The 14,926-nt window shown below is 39.4% G+C and overlaps 1 protein-coding gene across 6 annotated transcripts in view; it reads right to left on the reverse strand.

The window, feature by feature from the left end:
• Positions 1-8,420: 8,420 nt before the first annotated feature.
• The window catches only part of GCNT1 (glucosaminyl (N-acetyl) transferase 1), a 40,502-nt gene continuing 33,996 nt past the window's right edge, over positions 8,421-14,926 (reverse strand). For 4 of the 6 annotated variants that reach the window (XM_003911825.5, XM_003911824.4, XM_009188954.4 and 1 more), the window contains 2 exons: positions 11,929-12,074; positions 8,421-10,439 (listed from right to left, as the gene is read on the reverse strand). In XM_003911825.5, the coding sequence (XP_003911874.1) occupies positions 9,009-10,295 (1,287 nt within the window). In that variant the 5' untranslated portion in view covers positions 10,296-10,439; positions 11,929-12,074 and the 3' untranslated portion in view covers positions 8,421-9,008. Of the gene's footprint in view, positions 10,440-11,928; positions 12,075-12,779; positions 13,128-14,926 lie in introns of those variants that run through there. The other 2 variants (XM_021927557.2, XM_021927556.2) reach the window with 2 other exon arrangements.

Consider the following 14,926-nt stretch of genomic DNA (forward strand, 5'->3'; position numbering starts at 1 on the left):
GTGTGATCGGGTCGTCCTCTCACCAAAATGTTACCAAGACTCTAAAGACGGAGCTCTCTGTTACTTCAGTGAGCAATAGACTCCGCCTTGTCTTATGATCAGATTGTTTTGGTGATATTTTCAGGAAGCCGGCACTCAAGAGCAGGCAGCTCAGAAACTGGCAATGGTCCAGGTGAAAGATGGTAAGAGATGAACAGGGCTCGATGACAAGACAGGAGCATGTGAATGGAGTCACTGTGAAGGAGAGAGGTCTTAGTAACTGGGTGTGAGGAGGAGACAGGAACATTCAAGGACACTGCTCAGTTTGGTACCTTCAGTACCTGGATAGACTGTAGAAGGATTTTCCAAAGTAGAAGCTGCAAAGTTTGTTAGGTATAATTCAGGATATGTATTGACATGTGATAACGGGAACCAGCTTTATTAAACTTATGCTGATTTCTAACCATCCACCGTCAAGACCCCTTCAGAGGTAGGTGACCTGGCGGCAAATAGTTTGGGTTAGGCTTCTCAGGTTCCATAAGAGGATGTCTTCCAATGCCCTGCTCAGTAATAATTCTCTTCTTAATCAGGAACTTCACCTATTGGTGCCCAACACTCTAAGCGTGAGTGTATCACCTGTATGTGGCTAAGCCTATTTGTGACTCCCCTGTTCTTTCTCTTTGCCTGTGTAGGCACATTTCTGAATTGCTAATGCCCATAAAACACAAATTCCATTTTAAAGCACTGATGTAGATTATACTGGATATTTAGGGGGAAGATAAAGATGAGATGACCAACTTATTCTGGTTTTAGCATCCCAAATCCAGCATCCCAGAAACCTCACAGTCCAGGGCAAATTGAGGTGATTGATCACCTAAAGAAGAAGGTTAAAACCACCCTTCAAATCTCCTTTCATTGGGAAGTTTATAGGAATAAATATTGACCGAGCAGCAAATATCGAGGCCAAGCATGGTGGCTTATGCCTGTAATCCCAGCACTTTGAGAGGCTGAGATGGGAGGATTGCTTGAGCCCAGGAGTTTGAGACAAACCTGGGCAACATAGGGAGACCTCATCTCTACAAAAGCTAAGAAATAAGGTGGGCATGGTGGCATGTGCTTGTGGTCCCAGTTACCTGGGAGGCTAGGGTGGAAGGATTGCTTGAGCTCAGGAGGTCGACACTGCAGTGAGCTATGATCACACCTTGCACTTCTGCCTGGGCAACAGAGCAAGACCCTGTCTTTCTTTTCCCTTCCCTCCCCTCCCCTCCCCTTTTCTTTTCTTTTCTTGTCCTCCCTCCCCTCCCTCCCTCCCTCCCTTCCTTCCTTCCTTCCTTCCTTCCTTCCTTCCTTCCTTCCTTCCTTCCTCTTTCTTTTCTTCTTCTTTCTTTCTCTCTCTCTTTCTTTCTTTCCCTGTCTTTTCTTTCCCTCTCTCTCTCTCTTTCTTGTTTTTCTTTCTCTTTTTTTGACGGAGTCTGGCTCTGTCACCCAGGCTGGAGTGCAGTGGCGCAATCTTGGCTCACTGCAAGCTCCGCCTCCAGGGTTCACGTCATTCTCCTGCCTCAGCCTCCCGAGTAGCTGGGACTACAGCTGTGCGCGCCACCATGCCCAGCTAATTTTTGTAATTTTAGTAGAGACAGGATGGTCTCAATCTCTTGACCTGGCGATCTGCCCACCTTGTCCTCTCAAAGTGCTGGGATTACAGGCGTGAGCCACCGCGCCCCACCTGCATTTCTTGTTTAAAACAAGATGTGCTGGCCGGGCATGGCGGGTCACGCCTGTAATCCCAGCATTTTGGGAGGCTGAGGCAGGTGGATTGCTTGAGCTCATAAGTTCGAGACCAGCCTGGGCAGCATGGCGAAACCCCATTTCTATTAAAAAAAACAAAAACAAAAATTAGCCAAGCATGGTGGCACATACCTGTGGTTTAAGCTACTCTGGAGGCTGAGGTGGGAGGATTGCTGGAGTCCAGAAAGTCGAGGCTGCAGTGAGCCGTGATCATGCCGCTATACTCCAGCCTGGGCAATGGAGTGAGACCCTGTCTCAAAAATAAAGAGAAGATGTGCTGCACTCACAGCAGGCCAGGGTCTGGGGAAGAAGGTGGATGGTTAAAATGGTAAAAGAGAGATGAATGGATCAGAGAAAAACAGTTTTTCAAGCCGTTTATTATGGATTCGTGCTTTTCTTTGCTCTTTTGTAAATTGGGCCAATTTTTTGTAAGTAGTGCCCATCCCCAGGGTTGTTATGGAGTGAAAGGAAGTAATACATGCAAAGTGCTTAGAACATGCAGTAAGTAAATGCTCAACAAATGCCAGCTGTTGTCACGATGAGCTCAGTGGGCTTTGAGGAACATACTTAAAGGAGCATTCTCCTCTGAGTGAAGGGGCACAAAAAGCTGTCGTGAAGAGAAAACACATCTTCTTTGCATCAAATCAAATAAGGGAATTCTAACCGGACCAGGAAGCGTTTACTAATGAGTCTAATGGCAAAGGAAGTAAATTATAAATACCCAATAACGTTTGAGCCAGTGATAGTGGCATCCGTGTTTTGCAGAAATTAAAACAAAACAAACAATACCGGTTTCTGTATCTTCATCTTAAAGGTCAATAAACCTTCATCTGAAATGCACAAAATTTTCTAGTTAAACAAGATCCTCCTCCTGCACCCATACTGCTCATGCAAGTTACTCCCACAGTCAGATGTTCGGATGGAGGCTCCCGGAGAGTATGAATCTTCTCGAGTCCTCCTGCTGAAAGGGGACATATGTTTCCCTCTGGCATGCAGCTCAAGGAACCAGGCCATTCTCACCTAACAAGTGATTAAATCAACATGTCTTGGGTATCAGAAAATGAAATTCCGTAGATACATTCCAAGGAGCTAGAAGCAAAACTGCTGCCAATCGAATCATCCTCAGCTCTTGTAGTCAGATGGACAGTGACAGCGGCCTATAGGAGTGGTTATTCTGGCTACTGCTGCAAAAGGTTCTCTTCACTGTATACAATGGGGCTATCTTACAAGGTTAAGTAAGCAGAGTATAGGGCCTTGACATGGCTAAGCACTAACTGTGACATCTATAACACTCCTGTCAGTAGGTGAGTGGAGAGAAAGCATGGCTCCTTCCTCCCCTAAATAAAGGCTGGGGCTGGGGAGCATGACTCCCTAAGGCAAACCATATGTGGAAAAAGCTCCAAATACATATTTGGCAACAATTTTATGGAGTTGGAAGGAGTCATTCTCAAAATATGAAGATGTGACTTCAGGAAATTCTGAATGCTCCTTTCTGTTCAATACTTTCATAATTGAGATCACATTATATGTAGTCTTATTTCTCAATATAGTCTCTCAAGTATCAAGGATATTTTTAAAAAACCAAACACCAAAACTGCTCATTTGATACAGAAAAATTTTCTCTTAATTTGAATCATCTTTATTGAATTACAATTTTTCATATTAGCCATTTCTATTTCTTATTGCACTTCTATGAATTGTTACATCCTTCGCTCATTTTTCTCTTGGAGTCTTCATGTTTAAAAAAATATGTTAGTATGAGGTAGTGTGGGGAGTGCCTATAAAGGGTACAGGGTTTCTTTCTGGGGTGATGAAGAGGTTCTAAAATTGATTATGGGCCAGGCATGGTGGCTCATACTTGTAATCCCAACACTTTGGGAGGCTGAGGTGGGAGAACCGCTTGAGCTGAGGAGTTTGAGACCAGCCTGGGCTTCATAGTGAGAACTGTCTCCATATTTAAGATAAAAATAAAATGGATTGTGGTAATGGTTATAATAAAAACCACTCAGATATACACTTTAAATGGATAAACTGTATAATATGTGAATTATCTCAATAAAACTGGTTTTAAATATGAGTATCAATCATTTCTATATTAAGGTATTAAGCCTCCTTCTTCCAAAATCTGTAGGTAAATGTTCTAATCTCATTTGCCTTTTACTTTCTCATATTCAGAAGATATATATTTTTAGTTAAATGTATAATCTGCTCCTTAATGAATCCTCCTATTGCCTTTATTTGGAAAATTCAGTCACATCCAAAGATAGTCACTAACACGTTCTTCTGGCTTATTTTCATTTTTCACCTGGATTTTGGTGTACATTATAAAGCCATAATCTAGTATTCTCCAAAAGTTTACCTTCCTTATGTTCTTAGGATTTTTTGGAATATTTTATTTATACTCACATCTATTTCGGGGCTACTACTGCATTGGTCTAAGAGGTCAAATGTAACTATTAGTACATTTTCAATATTTTTTAGCTGTGAAATATGGTTTTATATCTAGTATCTCAAGACTTCATTACTTTCCTTTCAAAATATTCCTATTCTTGCACATCCTTCAGATGAAATTTAGAATACTCTCAAGCCATTGAGAACATTAATAGACTTGCATTCAATTAATTCACAAATAGAAGAAATGTTTAAAATATTTCATTTTAGGGCCAGACACGGTGGCTCACACCTGCAATCCCAGCACTTTGGGAGGCCAAAGTGGGCAGATCACCTGAGGTCGGGAGGTTGAGACCAACCTGACCAACATGGAGAAACCCCGTTTCTACTAAAAATACAAAACTAGCCAGGCATGGTGGCACATGTCTGTAATCCCAGCTACTCAGGAGGCTGAGGCAGGAGAATCGCTTGAACCCAGGAGGCGGAAGTTGTGGTGAGCTGAGATCGTGCCATTGCACTCCAGCCTGGGCAACAAGAGTGAAACTCCGTCTCAAAAAAAAAAAAAAAATCCATTCAGCTAGGAGCACTGTACTTTTCCATCTACACAGGTCTTCTGTTATCTTCATATAGTTCCTGCACACATGCTCAGTTTGTCTATAAATGTGACAAAGCTTGTTGCCACAACGAATGGTGATATACTACAATTATATCTTAAAGCGATCTTTGTCTATTGACTTTTGGATATCTGGAGGTTTTTGCTAATTTTATATTAATTCTAAGATGAGATTCCCAGGCTTTCTACTTGGACCATTATATCATCTGCAATAATAACAACAGTTTTTTCTTTCCCAATAGTTGTAATTCATTTCTAGTTTGGGTCTTACTGCCTTAAAAAATTGTATCAATATTCTGATGACAAGCCCTGAAAACATTAAAGCACCTATTAAAAACAAAATCTTTCACAAGCAGGCTTATAAGGGATATGTAAAGCTTTCAAGCTATAGAGAAAAATCTGAAATTCATCAATGTTGCCACTTTCTAGAATCTGTCATCTAACTTAGGGCTCTTAAAGAGTACCCGAAGTGTTTAATAGATCCGGTGTGACAATATTTGGAGCAGGCACTCAATACTGGGGGCATGGGGGTCCCTTTTCCCTCAGCTGTGCCCATCACATTCAAACCAACAGCAGGTGATAGCTCCTATTAATCTTTGCTACTAACTGGAAAACTGTTCTCTTTCTTCAGTAGACACAGTTGAAGTGTCTAATGTCCTAGAATGTAATACTGGCCATTCTTCTAAAGCCTCCCAGTAATCTTTTTGCATAATCTGTGTTAGTTTTTGACATACTCTCTTCCCCTCTGACATTTGTGCCTTGAGAATGAATCTTACTTTTAATCACTACTTGCACACACTCATTTGTTACAAAGTACATCAACTACCAAATTTAACATTTGAGTGCTGGTTGCTAACAGAAAAAGGAATAAAAAATTTGTGCAGACAAGGCCTTGGTTTCTGAATGGCTGATTTTAATGGTGATATGACTGATTCTAACTGCATTCCATCGCGCCCACATTCAAAAGAGTAAAACTTACGGTGACCATGTTTATCATGAAATAGTATTGCATTTATTTTAAACTGATGGTACCCAACTTACTTAAAAATCCTAAGAGGCTTAACAGTTTTTCAACTTTACCACAGTGCACAAGTGATATGCATTCAGTAGAAATCATACTTTGAGTACCTATACAATCATTTTTTTTTACTTTCAGGACAGTATTCAGTAAATAACATGAGCTACTCAACACTTTATTATAAAATAGGCTTTGTGTTAAATGGTTTTGCCCAACTGCAGGCTAAATATTCTGAGAACATTTAAGGTAGTCTAGGCTAAGTTATGATTTCAGGTTAGAGATATTAAATTCATTTTCAATATGATATTTTCAAATTATAACAGGTTTACCGGGACCTACCCACATCGTAAGTTGAGGAGTATCTCTATCTAATATAGTGAGAAATTATTTTTATTTTTCTGAACAACTGAAAAAGTCCAATTCAGTCGACCCTACAGAGGAAATGAACTGAAACATGGCCTCTTCTTACCCAAATCACTACAAGAGAAAATCTACTTGTTATTTAAGTGAACTGTACTGAGTAAATGACATAAACATATGTTTAGAAACAACAACGCTCCATTTTCAAGGCTGAGTGGCTGTTTACTGAGTTCTGGGAAGAGCTTCAGTAACTGCCTGTAAAATATTATTAACTCTTGTCCTTAGTAAGAAAGATATACATCTTGATGCAATACTCATTAACTAGAATCCTTCCATTACAAAATTTTTGTTCATTTATGTTTAAGGACTTTTTGTTAGTTAGTTTGTTTTGGAGATAAGAGTTTCACTGTCACCCAGGCTGGAGTGGTGGTGGGATCTCAGCTCACTGCAACCTCCACCTCCTGGGTTCAAGAGATTCTCTTGCCTCAGCCTCCCGGGATTACAGGTGCAAGCCTGGTTAACTTTTTTTTTTTTCCCCCTATTTTCAGTAGAGATGGGGTTTCATCATGTTGACCGGGCTGGTCTTGAAGTCCTGAAGATTACAGGTGTGAGTCACTGTGCCTGGCCATGTGGACCTTGGAGACACAGACTCTAAAATCCTATTTTTACATGTGTGATGAAGAAAAATATCCCTCAAACCTGTCAATTTAAATATAAATCAGATGTAGTCACACATAAGAAACGTGCTAAGATAAATAACTTTGCATATTTGTAATTTTCAGAAATTTTAATTTCCAATTTTGCTAAGTTCAACAATACATACGACATAAAGCAAACAGGGCACAATGTTAACACCAGGTGAGGGTTATATGGTGTTTACTACTGTTTTATTTTTGCTGTAGATTTGCAATTTTTCAAAATAAAAAATTAAAAAATGTTTATAAGACAAAGTGTATGTCACTGAGTATTACTAGTTTTAGAGTTAAAAAGTGCCCTGTCTTATAGGTAAAAACTTTTCTGCTAAGAGAAGCATGGGAGAAATATTTGACACGCATTAAAGGAAAAAAGTGGTTTAGAAGCCAATAAAGAGAGAACACACTGCAGGTACCGCCCTCATCAATATTATCTCTTGAGTTTTCAAAACATGTTCCTCTTGCTCCAACAGACTCCCATGCTAATCATGCAAAAACCCAGCAATCCACCAACTTCACGTTTACAAATGATAATAAAAGTTTAAAAACATCCCTCTCAATAAGATGAAAATGTTTTCTGACTTTCAGGAATACAACAGGTTTTCTCAGTTGAATGCCTTAAAACTAATACTCTGAATTTCTCACGTACTATTTAATTTGGCTATGGTTTAAAAATACAGCACATGATTTTAATTCTTGTTTAAAGTCTAATGCTAAATGACAAAGCCTCACAGTTCCTGGTAGCTTGTTTGCTGAACAGTATCAACACGGCAAAATTGTAAGAACTTCTTTTTAAGATTTGAATGTACTTTGAGATGTGAGACGGCATTACAGCAACCCCAAATTGTCTGTCTTATGGTGAAAATGGAGAGAGTAAAAATTGTATGCTGTGAACGATACCAAAAACTAAAAAAAAATCTGTCCCAAACCTAAAGTTCCCTTCCCAGGCCTTCCAATAGGCCATGTGGAATGACCGCTCACTTCTTTCCTCCTCATGGAAGGTTGAGAAAGGAGGAAACTTACAACCCAGCGGCAGGTAATGGGAAGACCCAAGGATAGGGCCAAGTCCTTTCAAATGAAGATACAGGTGACACTGGGATAAAACAATCCTGGGAGGTTGGACACAAGTAGACTCAAATGCGTGACAGCCTTAATTTTGGGGATGGTGTCAATGCTGGTTTTTACACTCATCATGGGCATCAGAAATGGTTTAAATACATTCCTTTTCTCCTCCCTCCCACTCCCCAGCCCCTCAAACCTATATCATCCTTACTGTCTTAGTTTTCTGTACTAATTACTGGCAGTCAGATTGTAGAGACAATAATTTAGGGTCCAGTGAAAGTAAATTTTTACACAGCTTGATAGCAGTCTGGGGAGACTGAGGAATGGAAGATAGAGGCAAATCTCTAGAAAAATGGAGTGTTTCTTTTTGTAGAAGCTATAATTTTTTTTTTTAAAAAAGATGTCTTAACTTTGCTAATAACCTAAGATGATTTGTAGAAATTAACTAAAGTAGAAATTGTCATTTTTTTGTTTTTGAAAATGTATGCATTTTGCAAGCAAAAATAACACAAAAACAATGTTAAATCAAGCCCATTTTAAGCTCCCTGAGATGACATACAAAGACAAACTACACAGTACAGTATTAGAGCAGAAAATAAATTATTTACAAAAATCACTTAGAGTAAAATCAAATTTCCATTTCAACAAATATAATATCAGATTAACTGTATCCTTGATTATTTGTTGCTGTAAGTTTATTCATACCAGAAAAATGGTCACATTTAAAATTCTCAAAATAGTTTTGGCACAAGTCACATCTTCTCATTTTGCTAAGTCCCTGAGCACTTTGAACAGGCTGACTTTATGCATCGGCCTCTTCCCCATCCACCCTGGTCCCCTCTTTCCAGAATGCCTTGCTACCTGCTCTGGCCTCAAGGCTACCTTTACCCCTCTCATCATTAACTCTAGAAGAACATTTAATATTATCACCTTTCTAGCTAATGATGCTCTGCAAAAACCATGCAGCTTCTCTGACAAGAAGATCTAGAATCCCCGCCCCAAAGAGGAGCTCATACCATCTTCCTCATGCTCACTGACAAGGAAGGGGAAACAGATAAGGGTATGTTTTGTGTATCCTTCTTATTATTCATAAAGTTGCCTGTAATGGTCAGTGTTTTAATGTCTCCAAAGCTTTATGCCTCAAATGCTCATCCAAACACTGGATGGCAAAGAGGTCAACATCCACGTCAAACTTATTGGCAAACAAGTGGTGTTTGCGCAGCATCCAGTTCAAGTCACCAGCTCCAAAAATGCACACCGAGCGCACGTGCACTCCATCGCAGGGAGGGTAGGGGGCACCCTTGGAAACATCACCCTCAAAGTATTGCCACTTGACAAACCTGGCAACTGCTTGCATGTCAGACAAATCGTACTTATGGCTGGCAGAAAGTGAGCCCGGGACTTCAGGAATCCTCTGGATGGTGGCCCAGAGATACTCATCAGGGCTGTATGTGTCTTGCGCCCACTCCATAAACTTTTGGATGTTTTCATTCTGTAGTACATACCCCACATACTCCCTACTGACCACAAAGTAGGCACTGCCAGAAAAAAGAGGTGTTTCGAGCGGAGGAAGCATTTTGACAGTCCCTGTGTTTGTCAGCTTTCCATTAACAACCTCATACCGCTTTTTCCACCTTTCTTCTTTATGGGATGGCATCCTCTCCGTTTCCAGGCTGTTTTCTCCCATTAACAACTTGAGCTTCCTGACAATTTCTAGGTTGGTTTTAATAGGAAAATCCATACCACAAAGATTTATCAAGTACTTCCAGTTTGCACTCATTGCATAGAGGTCCTTCATGCAGTTGAGGTCAGCCTGAACCCGACTCCATGATGCATAAACCACACTCTCCAATCGGCTGGCCACAAAGACATTACTGAAACAGGAAGCGATGCCCATCACTGCAGCTAAATAGGAATCCTCGGATTTTGTGTCCACATGAATGCAATAGAAATTCTGGGGCATATAGATGGCCCTCAGCAGCCTGTCAAGCATTTCAATCTTGTGATGAACCACTATAGAATATGCTATTGGAAACTCTGCCTCTTCTTTACTAAGGGGTTCTACAATATATTTGCGTCTCTTGATGAAAGAAGTACAGTCACTGGTCATGTTTATATAGTCGTCAGGTGTCCACCGAGGGCGCTTTTTAAATTTCACCGTTAGGATCTCAAGCTTTACCTTTTGGATTTCATTTACATCACCTTGTAAAACTTTGGTGCAATTAATATCACTACTAGGATTCTCCCCAGCAAGCTCCAAGTGTCTGACACTTACAAATTCGGGCTTTTGATGAATCCTTAAAACGGAGAAGGTGATTAGGGAAAAAACAAGAACCACAAAGTAGTATTTAGTGGGATAAGAAAAAAGTCTCCTTCGCAGCAAGTTCCTCAGCATTTCAAACAATAATCAGGGATTTTCGTTGTGAAGGGCAGTCTTCTATGCTTCAAGCACCAGTGATTTTTTCCTCCGTTGTGACCTTGAAGGTTGTCAGTTTGCATTTATCAGAGCTGCAACGGCATCTTGAAATGAAGAACAGCACTGAAATAAAAGAAGCAATTACAACTATATATATATATATATATATGTATGTATGTCTGTAGAAAGAGAGACAGAGAGTTTCACAATAAATCTTCTCAGGCTCAAAAACTGTCCTCTTTGCTATGAGGTCAGGTTTAAAACGAAAACAAAGTGGCTGAACCAGAGGAAAAGTGGTAGTAGTACAGGAAGCTCACAGTCTCTAGTATTTATACCACAGATTGAAAAAGAAAACAAAAGAAAAACAAACTCCAAATCCCAGCACCTGGATGCACTACAATATCTAACAACAAGTATTTTACCTCTCTGGTATGTTGAGGTGCAAAACCATAGTTGGAGACCTAGGCAATAATGATTGAACAGTCTATAGTTAGTCAGTTTCTGACACTGCGCCAGAATTAGCACCCCTTGTCTTGAAATTGTTAGTAATTTAAGTTCCTCCTGACATCTTTTAATGTCCATTAGCTGGTGTCAGCAGCCCTAAAAGAGATCAGATCCATTCTGCTTTTTGCTGATTTAGGATTTGGGGCATACTTAGGAAGAAATTTGGAAATGGTTGTGACATTTTTTTTTTTTTTTGAGACGGAGTCTTGCCCTGTTGCCCAGGCTGCAGTGCAGTGGTGATCTCGGCTCACTGCAAGCTCCGCCTCCCGGACTTACGCCATTCTCCTGCCTCAGCCTCCCGAGTAGCTGGGACTACAGGCACCCACCACAACGCCCGACTAACTTTTTTTTTTTTTTTTTGTATTTTTAGTAGAGACGGGTTTTCACCGTGTTAGCCAGGATGGTCCCGATCTCCTGACCTCGTGATCCGCCCACCTTGGCCTCCCAAAGTGCTGGGATTACAGGCGTGAGCCACTGTGCCTGGCCGGAAATGGTTGTGACGTCTAAGAATCTTCGGAGGAAGGGCAAGTCAACGGAATTTTCAAACTGGATTGAAAAGGCTCAGATGAAACCAGGCCCAATTTTGGACTGTGTTGGGTTGGTCTCACAATGAGTTTAGTTCCATGCCAGACACTACAAGAACAAAATATTCATAATCCAAAAGAGAGATACAGCTTGCGCTTTCTGCAGTAGTTAAAACGGACTGTAATAAACTAAGTCTTGCAGAAAACAATAGTGTATACAAATTGTAATTTATGACAGACCTTCATCTATATTCAAATTTTAGGAACACAACCCACTTTTACTATGTAAAATGCTTACAAACATTCAATAGCTTTGTTTCCAAAAATCAATTTTATAACTTGGCAACTGGTTCTACAGCTGATAAGCGCTGCTGTTCTAAAAAAAGAAAGCCAAATACTACCAATTTGACCATTATAAATCTGTTCATAACAAGATTTCTAGAGATTTGACACTAGTTTTTAATGCCAGAAACTTAACTATTTCACTAGGAAATGAGCTGTGAATAGTAATAATACAAATAAAAATGAATAAATGACCATCATTAATATAAAATAATGTTAAGAAAAGCATTTAGACTTTTTACCATTTAAAAGTAAGGACAGTCTGAATCACTTAGTGCTGATTCCAGGTGACATCCTGTCCCATTCTGAGCACTTCGCCTGCTGTCAGGTGCGTTAAGTGTCCGGGCATCCAGCGATAATGATGTGTTCCATGAGGCTTTAAAGAAATCTGTGAAATTAAAAAACAATGTGTGAAGGGATACATATGAACATATAGTATTCACACACTCAGAAAATATGTTGGTGAACTAATCCTACATGTTTACTTTTTTTTCCTCAAAATTATAGGTGGTTAACTTTCCTCTTTTAAAATTTCCTTCTCTCTAGTCTTACTTATTTTTCTAATTCTATGTTTGTGGATTGCTAAAGATTTGAAAACATCCTGAAATTTAGGTTAAGTTCTTTGAAAGAAAACTCTAGCAGCATTTCCCTTAATGCATACCAAGGAACAGTTTAGTGGTGCAGTATGATTAGAAAATCCAACATATCCTTTCCCCCACTGTGAAGATTCCCAGTGCTCACTGGCAAATTAATGACAATCCTGCAGCTGAATTTGTTGCTCATCTCATTTTCTGCTAACAATCTTGATCACCATCCCACTCCACACCTCTATTAGAAAGCTACCATGGGGAGCTTCTGTAACAATACATAAGAATTTCAACCACTAAAATGTCAAAACACTACACAATGTATGCCTTTAAGTAATTCCTGCCCCTTACAGGTTCAAGGCATGTAAGGAAATCTCTATGGAATCATTAGCAGACCACGAACTAACTGAGAGAGACTTGAGTGGGTCTCACATAACAAAGAATATAAACTTCAGACAACTGGTCGAGGAAAGTCACTAAACAAACAAATAACAAAAAAAACAAACCCTGGTCAGGGTAGGCAGGGGTAGAGCTCTGATCTCCATGGTGGACACACTATAAATTATCCTGTTTCAACAAAAAAAAAAATTACAAGGCATGCAAAGAAACACAAAAGTCTGGTCCACTTACAGGGGGTGGAACAAACAAAGCAGTCAATAAAAATGTCCCCCAAGGAAGCCCAGGCATTGGATTTAATAAATAACTTGAAATCAGCTCTTATAAGTATGTTCATAGAACTAAATAACTGAAAGAAAGCATGAGAATGGTATCTAACCAAATGGAGAAATTCAATAGAATGTACAACACAAAGAGTGAACCCTTAATAATAATAATGTATATAACAAGTTTGGGGAGGTAGAAAAATAGTTGAAAAAATAATGTATCAATAATTAATAATAATGCATAAATACTGGCTTAATTGTAAAAAATGTACCACACTAATTTAAAATATTAATAACAGAAGAAACAGTGAGGGGGCAAATGGAAACTCTCTGTACTTTCTGTGTAATTTTTCTGTAAACATAAAACTGCTCTAAAAATAGTCTATTAATAGTGAAACAAAAATTAATTTGCACATCCAAGAAGTTCAATGAGCTGCTAAGGGGATAAACTCAGATACCCTCACCTAGACACTTCAAAATCAAACTGTTGAAAGGACAAAAGATTTTGAAAATGGTAAAGAAAAGTGATTATACAACAAATCCCGAAAATGATTAACAACTTCAAATAAAAAACAATGGAGACCAGACGACAGTGAGTGACATATTCAACGTGCAGAAAGAAAGACTGTTGGCTAGGCGTGGTGGCTCATGCCTGTGATCCCAGCACTTTGGGAGGCTGAGGCGGGTGGATCACTTGAGGTCAGGAGTTTGAGACCAGCCTGGCCAACATGGTGAAACCCTGTCTCTTACTAAAAATACAAAAATTAGTCAGGCATAGTGGTGCACGCCTGTAATCCCAGCTACTCGAGAGGCAGAGACAGGAGAATCGCTTGAACCTGGGTGGTGGAAGTTGCAGTGAGCCAGGATCACGCTACTGCACTTCAGCCTGGGCAACAGAGCAAAACTCCATCTCTAAAAAAAAGGACTGCTAACCAAAAATTCCATAATGAGCAAAATCATTCAAAACAATGAGAAATTAGGATACCCCCAGATAAATAAAACAAATATAATTTATCACTACCAGCCTTACCCTTCAAGAAATACTAAATGAAGATATTCAGGTAGAAATGAAAAGATTCTAGACAGCAACTCAAATCCACATGAAAAAATAGAAAGCAGTAGTAAAAGTATATATATACACACCTTTATATATATATAAAGTAAATATATATAAAGTATGTATTTATATATAGGCAAATTTATAGTATGAATGTAATGTTCTTCGTAATTCTCTTCTCATCTGATTTACAGCTACATTAATTTATGATGACAAAACTGTGTTGACAGGCTTATAATGTGTACATTTTATATATATATATATATATTTTTTTTTTGAGATGGATTTTGCTCTTGTTGCCCATGCTGGAGTGCAGTGGTGCAATCTTGGCTCAATGCAACCTTCAGCTCCCAGGTTCAAGCAATTCTGCTTCAGCCTCCTGAGTGGCTGAGATTTCAGGCACCCGCCATCACAGCCGGCTAATTTTTGTATTTTTAGTAGAGACGGGGTTTCATCATGTTGGCCAGGCTGGTCTGGAACTCCTGACCTCAGGTGATCTGCCTGCCTTGGCCTCCTAAAGTGCTGGGATTACAGGGGTGAGCCACTGTGCCCGGCCCTGATGTATTTTTTTTATCTCACTGAATGGACAAATTGGAACCATCATAAATTGCTGGTAGAAATGTAAATGCTTGGTGAAGCTGCTTTAGAATGTTTGGTCGATCCACAGAAAATTAAAACTAGAGTTACCATATGACCTAGCTGTTCCACTATTAGGTATATACCCAAGAGAAATGAAAACATATTTTCATGCAAAAACTTGTATACAAATGTTCATAATGGCATTATTACTAACTAAAATAGTGGAAGCAAGCCAAATCACCGTGAACTGAAGAACTGATAAAAATGTGGCATATCCATAAAATGGGATATTATATGGGTATAATAAGAAATGAAGGTCTCACACATGTTCCATACAATGTAGATGAAGAACCTA

This window comes from Papio anubis, chromosome 13, assembly GCF_008728515.1.
Source record: "Papio anubis isolate 15944 chromosome 13, Panubis1.0, whole genome shotgun sequence".
Lineage (NCBI taxonomy): Eukaryota > Metazoa > Chordata > Mammalia > Primates > Cercopithecidae > Papio > Papio anubis.